Source organism: Pristiophorus japonicus, chromosome 4 (genome assembly GCF_044704955.1).
Source record: "Pristiophorus japonicus isolate sPriJap1 chromosome 4, sPriJap1.hap1, whole genome shotgun sequence".
In the NCBI taxonomy this organism is placed as follows: domain Eukaryota; kingdom Metazoa; phylum Chordata; class Chondrichthyes; family Pristiophoridae; genus Pristiophorus; species Pristiophorus japonicus.
Genome location: NC_091980.1, coordinates 203,299,945 through 203,323,248, shown reverse-complemented (window position 1 = coordinate 203,323,248; position 23,304 = coordinate 203,299,945). Strand labels below are relative to the sequence as shown.

The following is a 23,304-nucleotide window of genomic DNA, read 5'->3' as shown; positions in this document are numbered from 1 at the left end:
CCCACAACTCAAGAATAAATATTTAAAAAAAAGCTATTATCTTTATTTCAAAGACGCCCTCGGCATACATCAATTTAGAATTGCATTGGTTTAGCTAAAAGAATATGCAACACAGCATCCTTTATCAAGAGGATGTGAGCACAAGTCAGCTTTCAGGAATGTTTAATAAGGTGGAGCAGTCTTGACATAGATAGGGGCTGAAGTTGCTGGTAACCTTCTGGACTCGGGACTTTTACCGCCCGGTCTGGAAGTCCTGACCTGTGGCCCTTCAAACGAGGCGGAGCAGTGTCTCAGGTTCTGAGTTCAGCACTACATAGTAGCTCCACATAGTGTTGAAGCGCTACAACGCCCCTCCCCTTCAGTTAAAGAGGAGGGCCGCAGCGCACTCTGCAGGCCCTTTGGCGGCCACCACTGTGCCACCAGGGGTGCGCTCAATCGGGCCAGCGGCCCAGCACCCAAAGGGGAATGCCAGGCTGCATGATGGCGGCCTGGTTGAGGCAAGGGCCGCCACTGTCGGGCCGACCAAAGAGTCAGCCGACAAAATAAAATGGTGGCCTAGGGTGCACACTGTCTCCCATTTAAGGAGCGCCCCAGGGTGGTATCGGCATCCCGTGCCAACCTCGTGGGGCAATTCCCTCCTGTCGGCTGCAAAGGGGTCGGCGCGCGGGGTGATGACATCATCGCCTGTTGCGTGCTGGCCTGGGGCGCTAACCGCTGCCCGCCCCGGGCGAAAAGGCCATTGTGACCCGTTGGCGTTAATGGGGTGCAAAGAAAGGGGCAATGTCAGCCCCATAATCTTTCACAGAAAGCTGTAGCCCTGAATCAATGCAATTTGGTGTCAACCTATCAGAGACAAAGGGGCTGTGAACAAAGGAATCTGTGTGCTGTTGGCCATAACTACTAGCTGGTGCCATGACATGGCCTAACCACCGTCAGCTGCTTCATCAATAATCTTTTCCCAAACACAAGGTCACAAGTGGGGCTATTCACTGATGATTCCAGTGTTCAGCTCCATTCAGAATTCCTCATAAGAACATAACATAAGAATTAGGAACAGGAGTAGGCCATCTAGCCCCTCGAGCCTGCTCCGCCATTCAACAAGATCATGGCTGATCTGGCCGTGGACTCTACTCCACTTACCCACCCGCTCCTCGTAACCCTTAATTACCTTACTGGTTAAAAATCTATCTATCTGTGACTTGAATACATTCAATGAGCTAGCCTCAACTGCTTCCTTGGGCAGAGAATTCCACAGATTCACAACCCTCTGGGAGAAGAAATTCCTTCTCAACTCGGTTTTAAATTGGCTCCCCCGTATTTTGAGGCTGTGCCCCCTAGTTCTAGTCTCCCCAACCAGTGGAAACAACCTCTCTGCCTCTATCTTGTCTATCCCTGTCATTATTTTAAATGTTTTCATAAGATCCCCCCTCATCCTTCTGAACTCCAACGAGTAAAGACCCAGTCTACTCAATCTATCATCATAAGGTAACCCCCTCATCTCCAGAATCAGCCTCGTGAATAGTCTCTGTACCTCCTCCAAAGCTAGTATATCCTTCCTTAAGTAAGGTGACCAAAACTGCACGCAGTACTCCAGGTGTAGCCTCACCAATACCCTGTACAGTTGCAGCAGGACCTCCCTGCTTTTGTACTCCATCCCTCGCGCAATGAAGGCCAACAATCCATTCGCCTTCCTGATTACCTGCTGCACCTGCAAACTAACTTTTTGGGATTCATGCACAAGGACCCCCAGGTCCCTCGGCACTGCAGCATGTTGTAATTTCTCCCCATTCAAATAATATTCCCTTTTACTGTTTTTTTCCCCCCCAAGGTGGATGACCTCACACTTTCCGACATTGTATTCCATCTGCCAAACCTTAGCCCATTCGCTTAACCTATCTAAATCTCTTTGCAGCCTTTCTATGTCCTCTACACAACCCGCTTTCCCACTAATCTTTGTGTCATCTGCAAATTTTGTTACACTACACTCTGTCCCCTCTTCCAGGTCATCTATGTATATTGTAAATAGTTGTGGTCCCAGCACCGATCCCTGTGGCACACCACTAACCACCGATTTCCAACCCAAAAAGGACCCATTTATTCCGACTCTCTACTTTCTGTTCGCCAGCCAATTCTCTATCCATGCTAATACATTTCCTCTGACTCCGTGTACTCTTATCTTCTGCAGTAACCTTTTGTGTGGCACCTTATCGAATGCCTTTTGAAAATCTAAATACGCCACATCCATCGGTACACCTCTATCCACCATGCTCGTTATATCCTCAAAGAATTCCAGTAAATTAGTTAAACATGATTTCCCCTTCATGAATCCATGTTGCGTCTGCTTGATTGCACTATTCCTATCTAGATGTCCCGCTATTTCTTCCTTAATGATAGCTTCAAGCATTTTCCCCACTACAGATGTTAAACTAACCGGCCTATAGTTACCTGCCTTTTGTCTGCCCCCTTTTTTAAACAGAGGCGTTACATTAGCTGTTTTCCAATCCGCTAGTACCTCCCCAGAGACTTTTGGTAGATTATAATGAATGCATCTGCTATAACTTCCGCCATCTCTTTTAATACCCTGGGATGCATTTCATCAGGACCAGGGGACTTGTCTACCTAGAGTCCCATTAGCCTGTCCAGCACTACCCCCCTAGTGATAGTGATTGTCTCAAGGTCCTCCCTTCCCACATTCCTGTGACCAGCAATTTTTGGCATGGTTTTTGTGTCTTCCACTGTGAAGACCGAAGCAAAATAATTGTTTAAGGTCTCAGCCATTTCCACATTTCCCATTATTAAATCCCCCTTCTCATCTTCTAAGGAACCAACATTTACTTTCGTCACTCTTTTCAGTTTTATATATCTGTAAAAGCTTTTACTATCCGTTTTTATGTTTTGCGCAAGTTTACCTTCGTAATCTAGCTTTTCTTTCTTTATTGCTTTCTTAGTCATTCTTTGCTGTCGTTTAAAATTTTCCCAATCTTCTATTTTCCCACTAACCTTGGCCACCTTATACGCATTGGTTTTTAATTTGATACTCTCCTTTATTTCCTTGGTTATCCACGGCTGGTTATCCCTTCTCTTACCGCCCTTCTTTTTCACTGGAATATATTTTTGTTGAGCACGATGAAAGAGCTCCTTAAAAGTCCTCCACTGTTCCTCAATTGTGCCACCGTTTAGTCTGTGTTTCCAGTCTACTTTAGCCAACTCTGCCCTCATCCCATTGTAGTCCCCTTTGTTTAAGCATAGTACACTCGTTTGAGACACTACTTCCTCACCCTCAATCTGTATTACAAATTCAACCATACTGTGATCACTCATTCCGAGAGGATCTTTTACAAGGAGATCGTTTATTATTCCTGCCTCATTACATAGGACCAGATCTAAGATAGCTTGCTCCCTTGTAGGTTCTGTAACATACTGTTCTAAGAAACAATCCCGTATGCATTCTATGAATTCCTCCTCCAGGCTACCCCGTGCGATTTGATTTGACCAATCGATATGTAGGTTAAAATCCCCCATGATTACTGCCGTTCCTTTTTCACATGCCTCCATTATTCCCTTGATTAATGCCCTCCCCACCGTGAAGTTATTATTTGGGGCCTATAAACTACGCCCACCAGTGACTTTTTCCCCTTACTATCTCTAATCTCCACCCACAATGATTCAACATTTTGTTCATTAGAGCCAATATCGTCTCTCACAACTGCCCTGATATCATCCTTTATTAACAGAGCTACCCCACCTCCTTTCCCTTCTTGTCTATCTTTCCGAATCGTCAGATACCCCTGTATGTTTAATTCCCAGTCTTGGCCAACCTGCAACCATGTTTCTGTAATGGCCACCAAATCATACCCATTTGTAATGATTTGTGCCGTCAACTCATTTACTTTATTTCGAATGCTGCGTGCGCTTAGGTAGAGTGTTTTAATACTAGTTTTTAAACCATGATTTTTAGTTTTGACCCCTCCTGCAGCCCCTTTATATTCAGTGGCCCTTTTTGTTTTTTGCCTTGGGTTTCTCTGCCCTCCACTTTTACTCATCTCCTTTCTGTCTTTTGCTTTTGTCTCCTTTTTGTCTCCCTCTGTCTCCCTGCATTGGTTCCCATCCCCCTGCCATATTGGTTTAACTCCTCCCCAACAGCACTAGCAAACACTCCCCCTAGGACATTGGTTCCGGTCCTGCCCAGGTGCAGACCGTCCGGTTTGTACTGGTCCCACCTCCCCCAGAACCGGTTCCAATGCCCCAGGAATTTGAATCCCTCCCTGGTGCACCACTGCTCAAGCCACGTATTCATCCGAGCTATCCTGCGATTCCTACTCTGACTAGCATGTGGCACTGGTAGCAATCCCGAGATGACTACTTTTGAGGTCCTACGTTTTAATTTAGCTCCTAGCTCCTTAAATTCGTCTTGTAGGACCTCATCCCTTTTTTTACCTATATCGTTGGTACCAATGTGCACCACGACAACTGGCTGTTCACCCTCCCTTTTCAGAATGAACCCGCTCCGAGACATCCTTGACCCTTGCACCAGGGAGGCAACATACCATCAGGAGTCTCGGTTGCGGCCGCAGAAATGCCTATCTATTCCCCTTACAATCGAATCCCCCATCACTATCGCTCTCCCACTCTTTTTCCTGCCCTCCAGTGCAGCAGAGCCAGCCACGGTGCCATGAACTTGGCTGCTGCTGCCCTCCCCTCCCCTGATGAGTCATCCCCCTCAACAGTACTCAAAACGGTGTATCTGTTTTGCAGGGGATGACCGCAGGGGACCCCTGCACTACCTTCCTTGCACTGCTCTTCCTGCTGGTCTTCCATTCCCTAGCTGGCTGTGGACCCTTCACCTGTGGTAAGACCAGCTCGCTACATGTGCTACTCGCATCATTCTCAGCATCGTGGATGCTCCAGAGTGAATCCACCCTCAGCTCCAATTCCGCAACGCGGACCGTCAGGAGCTGGAGGCGGACACACTTCCCGCACACGTAGTCCTCAGTGTCCCCGAGTTCCCACATGGTACAGGAGGAGCATATCACGTGACCGAGCTCTCCTGCCATGACTTAACCCTTAGGTACACTTAAATTGGCAACAACAATGCTAAAGTTTACTCACTGTGATAGAAGAGAAAAAAGAAAAACTACTCACCAATCACCAGCCAATCACTTACCCCCTTGGCTGTGACGTCACCTTTCTGTTTCTTCTAATTTTTTGCCTTCTCCCTGTAGCTGCACAAGTACGCCTTTTATAGGCCTCACCAACAAACTCCCGACTGCCGCCGACGCTGGGCCCCGGACTCCCTGCTGTGCCTTTTATAGGCCTCACCAACGAACTCCCGACTGCCGCCGACGCTGGAAGAAGCAGGCCCTGCCAGCCAACAGTAGAAACTGGACAACATCCCGGTTTGGGCTGACACATGGCAGTTAGCATTAACGCCATATAAATGCCAGGTGATGACCATCTCCAACAAGCCCCAACGGCCTTCAAATGCACTGCCATCACCAAGTCACCCACTATCAACATCCCAAGGTCACCACTGAGCAGAAGCTTAACTGAACCAGCCGTATCAATAACGTAGAAAGAGCAGGGAAGAGGCTTTGTGCTCTATGACAAGTGCCTCACCATAGCATTTCCCCCACCATTTACAAGTCATGAGTGCGATGATGCTTGACACCATTAAGATCAGAACAGTTTGCTTGATTGGTGCCCTTGCCACTGGACTCAATATCCATCCGTGCCACCACTGGCACACTGTAGTGGTGGTACGTACAATCTACAGGATATAATGCATCAACTCACCAAGAAAAGATCGAATAATCATCACGGGGGATTTCAACTACCCCAAAATTAATTGGCCAGAAGAGATAGGTAATGACAATAAGGGAATTGAGTTCCAACAACTCCTTTTTAATTCAGTATGTAAAAAACCCAAGGGAGGATTCGCTACTGGATCTAGTAATGGGGAATGAATCAGAGCAGATGAGAGAAGTAAAAGTAGGAGATCATAATTGAGAAGGACATAAGCATGACAAAAATGCACAACCTCTACCACCTAGTACAAGACTAGTAGGTGCAAGGGAACATCACTACCTCCAAATTCCCCTCCAAGTCACACACCAACTGACTTGGAAATATATCGCCGTTCCTTCATCATTGCTGGGTCAAAATCCTGGAACTCCTTACCTAACAGCACAGTGGGAGTACCTTCACCACACAGACTGCAGCGTTTCAAGAGGGCGGCTCACCACCACCATCCCAAGGGCAATTAGGGATGGACAACAAATGTTGGCCTTGCCAGCAACGCCCACATTCCATGAAATAATTTTTTTTAAAGACTGAAGAAAGCTGATTTTGAGGGGGTAAGAATAGAACTTATGGCCTTTATTGCAAAGGGGATGGAGTATACAAGCAGGGAAGTCTTGCTACAGCTATACAAGGTATCGGTGAGGCCACACCTAGAATAGTGTGTGAAGTTTTGGTTTCCATATTTACAAAAGGATATACTTGCTTTGGAGACTGTTCAGAAAAGGTTCACCCTTGGTTGATTTTGGGGATGAGGGAGTTGACTTATGAGGAAAGGTTGAGTAGGCTGGGCCTCTACTCATTGGAATTCAGAAGAATGAGAGGTGATCTTATCGAAACATATAAGATTATGAGCGGGCTTGACAAGGTGGATGCAGAGAGGATGTTTCCACTGTTGGGGAAGACTAGAACTAGAGGGGCCGCCCATTTAAAACAGAGATGAGGAGAAATTTCTTCTCTGAGGGTTGTAAATCTATAGAATTTGCTGCCTCAGAGAGCTGTGGAAGCTGGGTCATTGAATAAATTTAAGACAGAAATAGACAGTTTCTTAAACGATCAGGGGATAAGAGGTTATGGGGAGCGATTGCGGAAGTGGAGCTGAGTTCATGATCAGATCAGCCATGATCTTATTGAATGGCGGAGCAGGCTCGAGGAGCCGTATGGCCTACTCCTGCTCCTATGTTCTAACTTGATAAATTAAATGTACATCAATATTGGCAAACACTGATGTAGAAGAGCAATGGGAAATATTAAAAACAGCATTCAATAGAGCCCCAAGTAGAATATAATGTGCTAAAAAAACAAGAAGTAAATACTAATGAGACATCATGGATGAATAAAGACACAAGGGGAAAATTCAAGCTAAGGAAAGAGGCGTACATGGACAGCAGGGGAGAACATGACAAGGGAGAATACGAAGAGGCTAGGAGAGAAATCAAAAAAACAATTAGGAAGGCAAAGAGGAACTATGAAATTAAATTATCAAGGAACATAACACAAAAAAGTAAAATATTCTACAACAAATAAAAAAGCAGTCGGGAAGAAAATAGGGCCACAAAAGGAAGGTCAAGATAAAACCACAGGCAACGATAGAAAAATGGCAGAAATATTAAATCATTATTTTGTTTCTATATGTGTGTGTATATGTATCAGGGAAAGGGACCAGGTGGACATGACATCAGAAGATGAGATTAGAAATTATGGGCCCAAGTTTCGAGCCGTGCCTAGAACGGTGCAGTCCCGACCTGGACGCCCATTTTTCGCGCCACAAAGCGCGCCTAAAAAAAACCTCCGTATTCTCCACCTCCCTGCAGGTCCTCTGGCCCTCGGCGCAGCGCAGCAGGAGCTGTAGGGGCCGGAGCCAGGTCCCTGCGCTGAAAACAGTGTCGGGACCTCTGCACATGCGCGCTACAGCGGGCGCGCAAGTGCAGTAGCTCCAGGTGCCCGAAACTGTGTGGGAGGGGCCCGAAGCACGCAGCCCCTAGCCCTGGCCCAATGGCCTCACTGGGGCTGCGTGAATAAGGTTCCGCCCACGGCCAGCTCCTGCTTCCTCCCGAGCTGACTCGACTCCCGCTTCCCGCCCGGACCCGACACCCGCACCCCCCCTGCCTGGACCCGACACCCGCGCGCCCCCCCCCCCCGCTCCAGGACCGGACACCTGCTCTCCCCCCCACCCCGCCAGACAGGACCCGACACCCGCTCCCCTCCCCACCCCCTGCCTGGATCCGACCTGACCTCCCTCTCCCTCCCTCCATCCCCCGACAGACCCAACGCCACCTACCTGTAAATCTGGTGCTGGGGACGGGCCCTGCCCGTTCAGCCTTCCCCCCCCCCCCAATCTCCTTTCCCCCCCCCAATCTCCTTCTCCCCTCCCCCCACTCCCCCCTTCTCCCCTCCCCCCTTCTCCCCCATCCCTCCCCCCCCTCCCCCTTCTCTCCCCCCCCTCCCCCTCCTCCCCCCTTCTCTCCCTCTACCCCCCTCCTCGCTGTCAGAAACACAGACACTGACAGATAGAGAATGAGAGACACAGACAGACAGAGAGATAGAGACACTGACAGAGACACACTGAGGGGGGCATCCCAGCACGTTGTTGGAGGGCTCCCGGTGCTGCAGTCGGTAAGTAGAAAATGTTTTATTTATTGATTAAAAAAAAATTATTTCTTATTAATTTTTTTTGATTGATTTATTGATGTATTTATCATTTATTATTGATGATGGCTCTTTATTTGTAAAACTGAAGTGTTTAATGTTTGTAAACTTCCCTTTAACCCCCCGTCCCCCCATTCCCTACGCCTGATTTGTAATCTATGCCTGATTTTCGAAAGTGTAGACAAGGTTTTTTCGAACGTACAAAAATCTTCACTTAATCCATTCTAAGTTAGTTTGGAATAAGTTTTCACTGACGAAACTTTGAAAACAGGCGTAAGTGGCCGGACACGCCCCCTTTTGAAAAAAAAAATTCTGTTCCAAAGTGAATTGTTCTAACTGACTAGAACTGGAGCAAACTAAATGGCGAGAATTCCGATTTCTAAGATACTCTGTTCTACACCAGTTGCTCCTAAAAATCAGGAGCAAATCATGTGGAAACTTGGGGCCTACATAACCGCATTTAAAACAAAGAGGAGGAATATTAAATAAATTAATCAAACTCAAAGAAGTATAAAACCCCTGGTCCAGACGAATTACATCCATGCATTTAAAAAGATCTAGGGAAGAGACAGCAGAGGCACTATTACAGATATTTAATAATTTGTTATAATTAATAATAATGTGTTTTCTCCACCACCCAGATGGTGGGTGGAGAAAGCACAGGAGATCCAGCAGTTAGCCGACAACCATGATGTGTATGGATTCTTCAGTGCAGTCAAGACCACCTATTGCCCAGGCACCAAAGGCCCTAACCCCACTGCTGGCCAAGAACGGTGAGGTACTCATCAAGAACAGAGAGGCAGTCAGTGCCCGTTGGAAGGAGCATTTCGAAGATCTCCTTAACCAAGACTCTGTCTTCGACGCGAATGTCCTCGACACCATCCCGCAGCATGCTACCTGCCACCATCTCAGCACAACCCCAGCCTGGCACGAGGAAGAAAAGGCCATCTGTCACCTGAAGAATAACAAGGCAACAGGAGCAGATGGAAATTTCCGCCAAAGCACTAAAGCATGGTGGAGAAGCACTATTGGCACGAATACATGACCTAATTTCTCTTATCTGAAAGGAGGAAAGCATGCCAGGAGATCTCAGAGACTCCATAATCGTGACCAACTTCAAGAAAGGGGACGTCCGACTGCGATAACTACAGAGGAATTTCCCTGCTGTCGGCCACAGGAAAAGTCATCGCAAGAATCCTCCTCAATCGTCTTCTCCCTGTGGCTGAAGGGCTCCTCCCAGAATCGCAATGCGGATTCGTCCACTAAGGGGTATAATGGACGTGATCTTCACCGCGTGACAACTACAAGAGAAATGCAGGGAACAGCACCAACTCATGCAGATGACACTAAGCTGGGTGGCAGTATGAGCTGTGAGGAGGATGCTAAGAGGCTGCAGAGTGACTTGGACAGGTTAGGTGAGTGGACAAATGCATGGCAGATGCAGTATAATGTAGATAAATGTGAGGTTATCCACTTTGGTGGCAAAAACAGGAAAGGCAGACTATTATCTGAATGGTGACAGATTAGGAAAATGAGAGGTGCAACGAGACCTGGTACATCAGTCATTGAAAGTTGGCATGCAGGTACAGCAGACGGTGAAGAAAGCAAATGGCATGTTGGCTTTCATAGCGAGAGGATTTGAGTACAGGAGCAGGGCAGTCTTATTGCAGTTGTACAGGGACTTGGTGAGGCCACACCTTGAATATTGTGTACAGTTTCGGTCTCCTAATCTGAGGAAGGACATTCTTGCTATTGAGGGAGTGCAGCAAATGTTCACCAGACTGATTCCCGGGATGGCAGGACTGACATATGAAGAAAGACTGGATCAACTAGGCTTATATTCACTGGAATTTATAAGAATGAGAGGGGATCTCATAGAAACATATAAAATTCTGAGGGAATTGGACAGATTAGATACAGGAAGAATGTTCCCGATGTTGAGGAAGTCCAGAACCAGGGGTCAGAGTCTAAGGATAAGGGGTAAGCCATTTAGGACCGAGATGAGGAGAAACTTCTTCACTCAGAGAATTGTGAACTTGTGGAATTCTCTATCACAGAAAGTTGTTGAGGCCAGTTCGTTAGATATATTCAAAAGGGAGTTAGATGTGGCCCTTACGGCTAAAGGGATCAAAGGGTATGGAGAGAAAGCAGGAATGGGGTACTGAAGTTGCATGATCAGCCATGATCATATTGAATGGTGGTGCAGGCTCGAAGGGCCGAATGGCCTACTCCTGCACCTATTTTCTATGCTTCTATGGCCTTCTTTGACCTCACAAAGACCTTTGACGGCATCAACTATGAGGGATTATGGGGCGTCCTCCTCAGTTTCAGCTGCCCTCAAAAGTTTGTCATCATCCTCCGTCTGCTCTACGATGACATGCAATCCGTGATCCTGACGAACGGATTCACCACAGACCCAATACACGTCAGGACCGGGGTCAGGCAAGGCTGCGTCATCGTACCAACGCGCTTCTCGATCTTTTTTGCAATGCTTCATCTCACTCTCAGCAGCTGGAGTGGAGCTAAATTATAGAACAAATGGAAATCTGTTCAACCTCTGCCGCCTCCAGGCCAGATCCAAGGTCGTCCCATCCGCAGTCATCGAACTACAGTACGCTTGCGTCTGCGCACAGTCGGAGGCCGAATTCCAAGCCATCGTCAACACCTTCACCGAGGTGTACGAGAGCATGGGGCCTTACATTAGACATCCGTAAGGCAAAGGTCCTCTACCAACCTCACCCCGCCACACAGCTCTGTCCCCCGGTTATCAAATTCCACGTTGAGGCCTTGGACAACGTGGACCATTTTCCATACCTCGGGAGCCTATGTGTTCCAGCGCAGCCTTCGGTCGTCTGAGGAAGAGTGTTCGAAGACCGGGATCTCAAATCTGGCACCAAGCTTATGGTCTCTACAGGACAATAGTGATACCCACCCTCTTACATGGCTCAGAGATATAGACTATATACAGCAGACATCTCAAAATGCTGCAGAAGTACCACCAGTGCTGCCTCCACAAGATCCTGCAAATCTATTGGCTGTCAGTGTTTTCGCTCAGGCCAACGGGCCCAGCATCGAAGCATTGACCACACTCGATCAGCTCCGTTAGGCAGGCCACATAGTCCACATGCCCGACATGAGACTCTTAAAGCAAGTGCTCTACTCGGAGCTTCGACACAGCAAGCTAGCCCCAGGTGGGAAGAGGAAACGCTTCAAGGACACCCTCAAAGCCTCCGTGATAAAGTGCAACATCCCCACCGACACCTGGGAATCCGTGGCCCAAGACCGCCCAAAGTAGAGGAAGAGCATCCGGGAGGGTGCTGAGCACCTCGAGTCTCGTCACCGAGAGCATGCAGAAAACAAGCATAGACAGTGGAAGGAGCATGCGTCAACCCAGGCTCCCCACCCACCCTTTCCTTCAACCACTGTCTGTCCCACCTGTGACAAGAGACTGTAGGTCCTGCATTGGACTCCTCAGTCATCTGAGTGGAAGCAAGTCATCCTCGATGATGAGAAAAAGGTGTAGTACCAGAGGACTAGCGGATAGCTAACATTATATCTATATTAAGAAGGGAGATACATGTCCAGCGAACTAGACCAGTAAGTTTAACATCGGTAGTAGGAAAATAGAAGAGAAATTAGGAAACCATCTAGAAACCAAAAATATAATAATGAATAGTCAACATGGATTTCAAAAGGGAAGCAAAAGCAAAATACTGCGGATGCTGAAAATCTGAAATAAAAGAAGAAAATGCTGGAAATACTCAGCAAGTCAGGCAGCATCTGTGGAGAGAGAAACAGAGTTAATGTTTCAGGTTGTTGGCCTTTCGTCAGAACTGGAAGAAGTTTGAGATCACAGGTTTCAGCGACCCGAAATGTTAACTCTGTTTCTCTCTCTACAGATGCTGTCTGACCTGCTGAGTATTTCCGGTATTTTCTGTTTTTATTTCAAAAGGAAAGTCTTGCTTGATCAGCCTCATTGAATTCTTTGGAGGGGTAACAGAGAGAGTTGTTCGAAACTAAAGATGCCTAAAAATGTATAAAACTGAAAAGAATGTATAAAACTGGTATGAATGCTGTGTTTTAAATTGTTGTTTAGACCTGGAGACGAAGGGCTAGATTTGCCGACTTTGCGGCCAGGTTTTCTCCACCATTTGACCCTCCGTGGAGAAAACCCGGTCGGCGAGATCCTCAGGTACCTCTTTGCGGCGCTTTCAAGTACTGCCGGGGAGAGGTGAGCCGACGTGAAACGCTGCGGATTGCGTTACTGCCGTACTTTCGGCACTCTTTGCCATGCGCAGAATACCGACAGGGTCAAACCTGCCAGCAGCGGTAAGTATGAAGACCTGCAAAAAAGGTAAGTTAAAGATTTTATTTTTAAATTATTTTTCAGCGATTTAGTAGTAGGTAAGGGATTTGTGAATATTTTATGAATGTTTTTTTTGTTTTCATCCCCTCCCAAAGCCTCTCTCGTAGCGTTATCGGCCTTGGACTAAAGTTGCTGAAACTCATGGTTTGCACCGCAAATCCTTGTGCAACACCGATTTTACCGATGCGCAAGGCCAAAAGTTAGGCCTAAAAATGGTAGTGCAGCGAAAACGGTAATTTTGGCGCAAAACTACAGTTTTAGCTGAAAACCAAAAATCCAGCCTGAAGTGTCTACTCAGAAAGCTTAGAAGTGATAATGTCTTGCTGAGATGTTATAGCATTCTGCACTATGGCAACCATTATCTGTGGTTTTCAAGTTAAAGCTTCAGTTTTCTTTATGTATCGTTAAGACAATTTGTTACAAAAAGACTTAGAATGGATGGAAGTTGTGAGAGTTAACGTCAACATGTTGTTACGTTGTAAAGGAGACTGAGGCCCCAAGTTTCCACACGCGGTGAAAAAGGCGCACCTCAGAGCTGGGCGCCTGTTTCTTGCGCCGAAAACGGCGCCTGAAAAAAAAAAATGCGGTATTCTCGAGCTCCTTGGAGCTCGATGTCTGCTTGGCGCGGCGCACAGGGGGCGGAGCCTACCACTCGCGCCGATTTTGTAAGTAGGAGGGGGCGGGTACAATTTAAATGAGGCTTCTTGGTGCCGGCAACCCTGCGCGTGCGCGTTGGAGCGTTCGCGCACGCGCAGTCTGAAGTAAACATTGGCACTCGGCCATTTTTAAAAGTGCTGCAGAAAAAGTGAAGATTTGTTTCTTGGACCCCTGCAAAGGCTTGCATTTTAATTTTCTTGATATTTCTGTGTGAGGGAGTGCTTTTAGCAGCACTGCTGAATAAATCACCTGCTGAAATCAATGAGTTCAGCTTTTCACTGCTAAACTTGCAGAACCGGTGCCTGCAAATTAAGGACTGTGTGTTTGGAGAAATAAAAGTGCCAATTCAACTTTGCGATGGATCAACTTCTACCAAGAACAAAGAATTTCTTGCATGAGGAAGCAAACCATTGCATAATATGTGGTGCACCCATTCTGCAAATTTAAATATAAAGATGTCGATGTGGCTGCCTCTCCCTGTCCAAATGGCCTCAGTCAGTCCCCCTCACAGCTCGAAGGCTGCTGCTGCTCCCGACCAGCCACTGACGCCGCTGCAATCCCATGGCCGAATGGCCTCACGTCCGTCCGGGTGCTGCATCTTCGCGGGGAATGAAGGCCTGCCTCAAGCACTGCAGTTCAGCTCGAAGGCTGCTTGCTGCCTGCCCCTGCCGTTGAGACACTGACGCCACACCGCTGCCTGAAAGGCCTGCCTGAAGCACTTTCACACAGGTAGGAACATGGTTTATTTAATCTTTTCTTTGCTTATAAATTTTTATTCAGGTTGGATTTATTTGTATAATATTTGTATAAGTATAACTAAGGATTGATTGTAGAATTTAATGACTTCCCTTCCCTCCCCCCCCCCCCCTCCTCCTCGTTCCCTACGCCTAATTTGTAACCTGCGCCTGATTTTTTAAAGTGTAGACAAGGTTTTTTCAAGCGTACAAAAATCTTCACTTGCTCCATTCTAAGTTAGTTTGGAGTACGTTTTCACTGTGGAAACTATCAAATCAGGCGTCAGTGGTCGGACACGCCCCCTTTTGAAAAAAAAATTCTGTTCCAAAGTGAAACTGTTCTATCCAACTAGAACTGCAGAAAACTAAATGTGGAGAATTCCGATTTCTAAGATACTCCGTTCTACACCAGTTGCTCCTAAAAATCAGGAGCAAATCATGTGGAAACTTGGGGCCAATGATGCTGAGCAGTTTTCTGGTTTGGCCTCATGAGATAGGGACGAGAGAGATAAAACAATTTCCATAGGAAGGAACCCTTGGTTAGAGTAAACAGAGAATGACAAGTGGCCAAAATCGTAAGACATCTTTAAGGCGGGCTTTGTTTTGAGAATCGAGATAAAGAACTAGAAGCCTTATTGGATATTATGTTTTTAGGGGAACCTCTATAGGTCAAAAGGTCGTATCAATATTAGGTTAAAAGTGACTTCCCGGAAGCTTGTACTCACAGATGGAAGAGAGAGAGAGAGAGAGAGAGAGAGAGAGAGAGATAGATAGATTGTGAAGGAAGCCCTAGACGAAAAGGAAGGAAAGAATTGCTCTCGTGTCAATCGTCTGCCCGATTGGATCGATATCAACTATTGTTACGGTCATATATATTTACTGTATAACTAATGCGTTATATTCCGTCTTAAACTCCGATTAAACACAATACACCCACCATATTGGTTTGCACTCGAACCTGATTATTTAAAATGACGAGAGATAGCCGTAGAGAGGTTATTTCTAACAGAGTAGAAAAGGGTAATGCAGTAGATGTAATATATCTAGGTTTTCAAAAGGTCTTTGATAAGGTACATATAAATGATGCATTAGATTTTGGTAAGAAAAATATGGTGGTCACATATTACTTGCAAAATAAGAATCTAAATGGGGTAGAGGAGCAAAGGGATGCGAGAGTACAAATACACAAATCACTCAAAGTTGTGACGCCGGCCAATAAGGCCATAACGAAAGCAAACCAAGCTCAAGGGTTTATTTCTAGAGGGATAGAATTGAAAAGTAGATAAGTTATGCTAACCTTGTATCAAACCTTGGTTAGACCACACTTGGGGTATTGTGTACAATTCTGGTTGCCATATTATAAAAAGGATATAGAGGCACTGGAGGTAGTGCAAAATGATTTACAAGGATGATACCAGAACTGCGAGATTATACCTATCAGGAAAGGATGAACAGCCTGCATCTCTTTTCTCTTGAAAAGAGAAGGTTGCGAGATGATCTAATAGAGGTCTTTAAAATTATTAAAGGTTTTGATAGAGTAGACACAGATAAAATGTTTCCACTTGTGGGGAAGAGCAAAACTAAAGGCCATCAATGTAAGATAATCACCAAGAAATTAAATAAGGAATTCAGAAGAAGCTTCTTTACCCAGAGAGTGGTGAGAATGTGGAACTCGCTACCACAAGGAGTAGTTGAGGCAAATAGTATAGATATATTTAAAGTTAAGCTAGATAAACATATGAGAGAGAAGGGAATAGAGGGTTATGCTGATAAGAGTTAGATGAGGAAGAATGGGAGGAGGCTCGAGTAGAGCATAAACGCTAGCATGGACTGGTTGGGCCGAATGGCCTATTTCTGGGCTGTAAATTCCATGCAAGGTTACTTCAACACACCTCCGAGCAGTACAACCTCCACCAATGAGAAGCACAAGAGCAGCAATGATCATGGGAAGAGTTTCTCCTCCAAATCACACCCTTCTGTTCCTTCACTGTTGATGAATCAAATTGAAGTAATTCCATGCCTAAACAACATTGTTGAACCACCATCAGCACTCGGGCTGCAGTGGTTCAAAGAGAAGGCCCACCACCACTTTCTCAGGGCAATAAATGTAGTTTTGCCGGTATCCCTTGTAAGAGAAAAGTTTGGCATTAGGGGTACCAGCGAGACAAGGGTTAAAGTGCTGGTTCCTGCACCGACCCATAAGGAGGTAAAAGGCCTCTTTTTGGCCTTGTACATTCCAGTACCAAGGCTCCAGAAGTTATCAATTCAATAATATTCCGACAGGATACGTGTTGAGAACCTAAACAGACATTGGTAAGACCTTGCGAAGAGGCTCGAAGCGGACTCACGGGCACCAAGGAGGATCAACAAATTCTGACCTAATGAAGTCATTCTAGTCACGGCCTAAGGTGGTCACGAGGGTCTTGGCCTGTCAATCCAAAGTAGCACTGATAAGGTAGTCCAATTAGAGACCTAGGGAGGTCTTACCAGGGAACGGAGGGGTTTTTGAAATGTATAAAAGTTGTATGATTGTGCTGTTCGGGGAGTATCTCCACTCACAGGTGGCTGTGATGAGAGGTGTTCCCAGACATTCGTAATAAAAGATCGTTATACCTTGCCATTCGTCTCTGTCTGCTAACTCCGGGGGCTGTTACGCGGGTTGAGGCGAGCGTCGACCCTCTATATCAGGGGGCCCGCTCGTGGGAGGAGAAGCCTTCCCATTTTCCCCATATCCCAAGAAATTGTTTTTAAAAAATGCAGGAGGAATAAGTTGGGGCCTCAGCGGTCCCCGATTAGTATACAGGTTGGAAATCAGACTCTGACTAAAGTATTGGTTAGAGCTTCCTTACTAATAACACAGTGGTCCCTCCTTCCCAAAGGGTTGTTTTAAGTAACGAACTGGATGAGAGACTGTACGAGTAGCGAGGGATTCCCAGATCTTAACATTGACCCAGTAAGGAATGAAGAACCAAACCCAGTTGCGGTATGGCATAGTGCAAGCCAAGGAAGACCTACAATGTTCTGCAGTCAATGCACTTTCAACATCAGAGTCTTTGTGCTCTCATTATGAGCTGCACTGTGAGACTCCACATGTAAAACATGCAGGATAAAGCAATGCCATCACTTTTCATAGCCAGCCTTTTTAAAAGCTGGGAACATACAATATATATTTCAAAATTATACAACACGAGAATGTAACTGACAGTTGATGACTGTTGCTGGAAGAGTTGATGACTACAGATGCAAATACTTAAATTGTGGCATTAGCTCAGACTAAAGCAATCATTAGAGATGACAGAGATCCTGCTTTGAATGCGAATGACACTGGGTAGAGCATGCTTGCCTTTAATAAAGAATTTGTTGGAAGATAGAAAGTATTGAAAGGGATAATGTCCTGAGATTTTCCATATTTAGATGAAAATCCATTACTTTGTGTCTAATGCATCACATTCTGAGTAATATCTGCTCAGGTGAAAATTCAGGTTAATAAAAAAATGAACTTGTGCATATTATACAAATGAAGGAAGAAATATACCTTGCACTTCAAAATGTCCTAATTTCTAGATACAATGCATTGCTTTCTTTAGTGTACTGACTGTTATGTAGGGATGACGAATGATCAAGGAAATTAAAAATGTTCACGCTCTGCCCAGGTGGTTGTTAGTAAAGCCTTCAACAAGACAAAAAGGTACAAGGTTCAATTACCGATTTGTCCTCAGCTACCCAATCTCCATAGTGATGGCAGTGGTGGAGTGACAATTGACCTCTTTGTTCCCGAGGTGGGAAGGAAAAAATACTGTTCCTGGTTCTCATTACTATCCTATGATTCTAAATTGGAAAGGAACGTGCAGAGGTCGAGTAAGGACAGAATCATGCTCGAGTGTGACGCTCTCCATGGGTTGTTAGCCTGATATTACTTAATGTCTAGGCTCAGACATGAGGAATGGGCAAACGGGCAAGGCATCAGCAGGCAGCGATGGAGATATTTCCCAGAAGGAGTATTTCCCAGAGGAGTAAACATCCCAGGAGATGAGAAACATACTATCACATGCCCAGAGTTTGTAACAAATCAATCTAAATTTACAGGTAAACTCAAAAAACAGAATTCTTCACACAATTCTAATTTTTTTCCTAGACCATTTATTATACACACATAAAAAGCTCCCATGTGTGAAAACAGATTGCAAATCGAAGGTGAACAGCTTTGAATGGAAGAGGTAGGTCATATATGTATTATATTATATATGCAAAAGGTGCAATAGATGTTAGATATCCAAGATTACAGAAAAATAATTTACATGCCCAGATATAAGAGTTTTCAGTTTACAAAGATGGATTTTTCAGGAAAAAAAAAGTACCCTGTAGACAGTCCATTTAAAATAAACCACTCAAAGGCAAATGCAATCTACCGTTGCCGCCACAAGTCATCAAAACAAACTTGCGAGGTGTAGCTGTAATATTAAACAATCGAACTGATAATGATCAAATGCTCCCACACCTACTCAACTCTGAACTTGGATACTGTTTCTCCACACTGCAAATGTCTTACCTGATACAGGTAAAAATGTCCAGCTGTTTCACAAGTATATGATACATCTCCAGGAACCCCTAGACTCTCTTGCAATCGTCCTACTTCACGCAACAACTCTAGCCTCCGAGCCAACACGTAATTTACTCGACCATACCTATAAAGAAAATTGCAAACAAGATTGTAGTACCTCGATATTATATGGTCCACACACAAATTAAAACCCGACATACTTGCGTTACAATCAAGTCCATGTGGAACTATTTCCACCGTAGTACAATTCATGATTAAATGGTGAAACTGGCCACATTTTAGCATTTGAAAAAATTTATTAATTTTAATTTAAAAATTTGAGTGGAAAATATAAAATCTTAACAGGTCCATAAAGTCAGAAGTTAGTTAACGCATCAGCATAAAAATCAGTTTTTATTATGCAAAAGCAATTCTTTCTAATGCATCAGCTTGGCTCAGTTGGTTTCACTCGACTGTAGGTTCAAGCCTCATTCTATGACGTAAGCACATAATCTAGGTTGACACTCCAATGTATTACTGCAAGAGCACTGCATTGTTGCAGACATTATCCATCAGATTGGAAATTAAACCTGCCTGCTCCAGTGGTACAAATGAACACTAAAGATCCATGGCACTTTTCAAAGCAAAACAAGTGTTCTCCTGGTGTCTTGGCCGGTATTCTTCCCCCAACCATTACCACCAGAAATACATTAGCTAGTAATTCATCCCTTTAGTACTTGTGGAATATCACTATATGCAAAATGTCTTCATAAACAGTCACTTCAAAGTAATTCATTGTACATGAAACGCTTAGACATTTCTTGGAGATATGTTTTTTGTTACAATGAACAAAACATAAAAATATTGCTAAGTTTTATTTTAAATTGCTTTGTGTAGTCTGTGAATTTTATGCTGAAAGTGTCAGCATCAAGTATTTCCATGTCAAGTACAGCCTAGTTAAATGCAGAGAAAAGCTGTCCCTACTCTGCTGCACAATAGGTTTCAACACCAACGTTGGAAGAGCACCTCTGACTAGCAATGTGACATTTTCTCAATTCCCACACCACCCATCTTGTGGTCTGACAAAAAATGCAAATTTAGCATCATATTTGGGGGCCATTTTGAGAAATGCAACTGCAAAAAAAACTAATTTCACACATCACCCTTACAGCCTACAGGCAAAGAAAATTTTCACCTCAACAATCCAGACTGGATTTGAACCCAGGCCGCAGAAGTGACAGGTCAGAATCTAATCCAATGCATCACCCAGTTCTCAAAAAATGGAAGTTTAATATAATTAGGTCTTACATGTTATGGGGAGCGGGCAGGGAAGTGAAGTTGAGGCCAAGATCAGATCAGCCATGATCTTATTGAATGGTGGAGCGGGCTCGAGGGGTCAAATGGCCTACTCCTGCTCCTATTTCTCATGTTATGTTCTTATGGTTAAGTCAATAAGTCCTCTGGAAAACTGAACAAACTGCAAGGTGACGTCTGGGTGCAAGGCTGTTTTCTTGCTAAGTAAGCTCATTAACTCTCACACATAATTCCAGTGCACTGTTCATGAAGTTGGATGATGCGCTGTTTCACAAGGACAAGAGTATTATACCACTATTGCATAATACATTATTCTGCTTAAGGGGAGCCATGTCCATTTAAGGCCACAAAGCCTAATTGTTGAATAAACACATAATTGCTGCATGGGCAGGGAAATTTGCAAACCAGAATATGCTATCAGTTTCAGACATCAGCTCAGAAGCATACATCATTTTAATATCGTTTTTCATCCATAACTAAATATGAGGTCCGGAGTGCGACAACTGCAAATGCTAGATGTAATGTTTTTAATATATTAAAAGTAGATCTCCTGTGCTGTTGCTAATAGTAACTCAGGACAAGTTATTATGCTATGTAATGTATAGTATTATCAAAGCCATTGATTTACAATGAGTGAAAAGTCAAACTACACCATTATATATTACTGCAGGTGTGGTGTGTGTCTCTTTTTCCAGGTTAGCACAGATGACATCTACAGTGTCAGCTTTTTTGCTGCCCACAAATGTATTATTCAGCAGGACCTATGACTTCATCACTTTTGCTCTGACGGACAGCGCCCATGTGAGAGAGCAACACAATTTTACACAACAGCTGGCTTTTCCATAGTCCCAAATTAACTGCTTATAGCCACGTTGCCTCTCTGGTCCTTGCTGTATCCTGTGTGACAGAAAAGGCAGTTTCTAATCTCAATATGGACATGGTAAGTAATCACTTCCACAGCAGCATGCAGGCTATCACCTTCCAAAGTCATGACAATGCCTTCATTGTAAGGCTATCAACTGTATTATCCTTATTTGAATGGGAATAAAGAGTGGAAGGATCACACCAATGAGACTAAGGTTATCCTATACAACCATGACTCACGACACCCATTCACCAATCATGGACAGCAGAGCACAGATGCAACAAGCTCATTCTACAACCAGAAGTATCAAACACATCATTGGTATCTTGGAAGCAGTACTTCACAAGTTAGGCCCAATTGGGGACAACCTTACAGTACAAGTTTCAAGAATAATTACGACCTGCAGCATGCTCCATAACTTCACCCTAAAGCAATAACCAGAAAGGCAAAGCCATACAAGAGTAAAAGTTTGAAAATGCCAATGAAGAATTAGCAATGGCACGAAGCTCAAGCAACAGGCACTAATTACAGATGGTTTCCAATAAATGTCTCAGGTGGGCTAGACTTTCCACTAGGTAGCTAAGGCTCCAAAAAATGGGCCTTATTCCAGCGATGTGGGATGTATCGCCCGTGCTGATCGCCGGCACAAAGCCCATTTTTTTGGGGCGATTTTCCACTCGGCTTTATCACGGCGATGTCAAATGGGCGAAAAGAGAGAGAGGAAGTGAAACAGAAGTAAAAAAAAAAAGCTTCCCTAGCAACGCTAGTGTGGGATTTTTTTTGGGGGGGTTGATTTTTTTTGCCGTGTTTGGAGAGTTCATGGGTCATCACACATGCTCAGAAGCACAGGGATGGTCGGAGAGAGCGGGAGAGAAGGAGAGAAGCAGTGAGGAAGAAATATTCGATAATTTGAGAAATCTATTAAAAATCTGCATTAGATTTGATTGTATTGCTAGCTATTTTCGATTAGCTATCTGTTAACTTTGTTAAATCTGTTAAAAATCATCAATGGAACCACAAAAAGCAAGGGAGATGGAGAGGCAAAGGGCAAAAGCCTTTAGTGAGGAGGCGAACGAGGTAAACATAGATGGGAGGACTTGACACAGGGTGGCCATGGGAAACCTCCACCCCGTGCCTATAGACAAATTTGGCTGGAGATTGCCGATATCGTAACATCGGCATTAAATGAGGTGCGGACGGCTGACCAGTGCCGCAAGAGATGGAACAGCCTGCTGGCAACTGCCAGAGTAAGTTGGATTATCTATATGTAAAACATATTTAAAAGTCATATTTAAAATCACATATATGTATTATTTACTTCATGTTTATGAATTATGTATTATTTATTTGATGTTTACAAATTGCAAACAAAATCCTCAGTTATTTATTTATAATGTAAAGTAATAACATTAATTTAAAAATAACATTCAATTAAAAATTACATTTATTCACCCTAATAATAAGTTGCATGTTATAGTAATAAAAAATTATTCATATGTAGCTACCAAAGTATGTTGTATTTTAATATTTAAAACATATTTAAAAGTCACATTTAAAATCATACATATGTATTATTTACTTGCTGTTTATAATTAGAACATTAATTATTCATATGTACTACAAATGTTATGTAATAATTGAACATTTAAATCTGTCAGTCTTCAATGTTTATTGTCAAGTACAGTAGCTTATGCCATGCAATGTTAAATTATCATTTACAGAAAAAGATAAGCATCAACCGTGCGGAGCAAAGGAGGATGGGTGGCAGCTCCGCGACGGTGATCACTCTTAATGCATACAAAGAGCTTGCGGTGGCCTTGGTGGGGCCTGAAAGCAGTTCAGTCATGACCCGTGGCATGGCCGAGCGCACCCGCGAGTCTCGTGAGTAATGGGAAATGTGCAATGTGTCAAACATTACTAAGTACATACGAAAAATATCGTAGTTTCACATACAATGTTATGCAATTATAATTCAATAATTTTGATGTAGTCTTGATCTACGAATGAGGCCATGTTAACCCTGATGAACCCTTGTGCATGCATATGTGGTTTTGAAAAGTATTGCAATGTTTTGGGTTATTGAAATATTGATATTAAAATATTGATATATATTGTTATGAGTTGTTTAGAGATTTCATTCATCTTTCTAAGATCAAGTGTCCGTTGAGCAATGCTCGGTAGCCGAGACATCCGTAAATCTAGACCCCTTTGTGGGGGGGGGGGGGGGGAGGGAAACAACCTGCGGCCATCTCGATTGAGATGGAAGCACCAGGACCAAGCGGTTTGCAGGTGGCGACGCCAAGGCGCGTCATTTTGCAAACGCCAACCCCACGGAGGTCCGGTCAGTGTGGTGAGCAATCGCCTACCATGGAGGGCCAGACAG

The 23,304-nt window shown here is 44.4% G+C and overlaps 1 protein-coding gene across 5 annotated transcripts in view; it reads right to left on the bottom strand.

Annotated features, from left to right (window-relative positions):
* aqr (aquarius intron-binding spliceosomal factor) overlaps nucleotides 1-23,304 on the bottom strand; it is a 109,991-nt gene that overhangs the window by 16,245 nt on the left and 70,442 nt on the right. For all 5 annotated transcript variants that reach the window (XM_070879002.1, XM_070879006.1, XM_070879003.1 and 2 more), the window contains exon 26: nucleotides 18,752-18,887. In XM_070879002.1, the coding sequence (XP_070735103.1) occupies nucleotides 18,752-18,887 (136 nt within the window). The remainder of the gene's footprint in view (nucleotides 1-18,751; nucleotides 18,888-23,304) is intronic.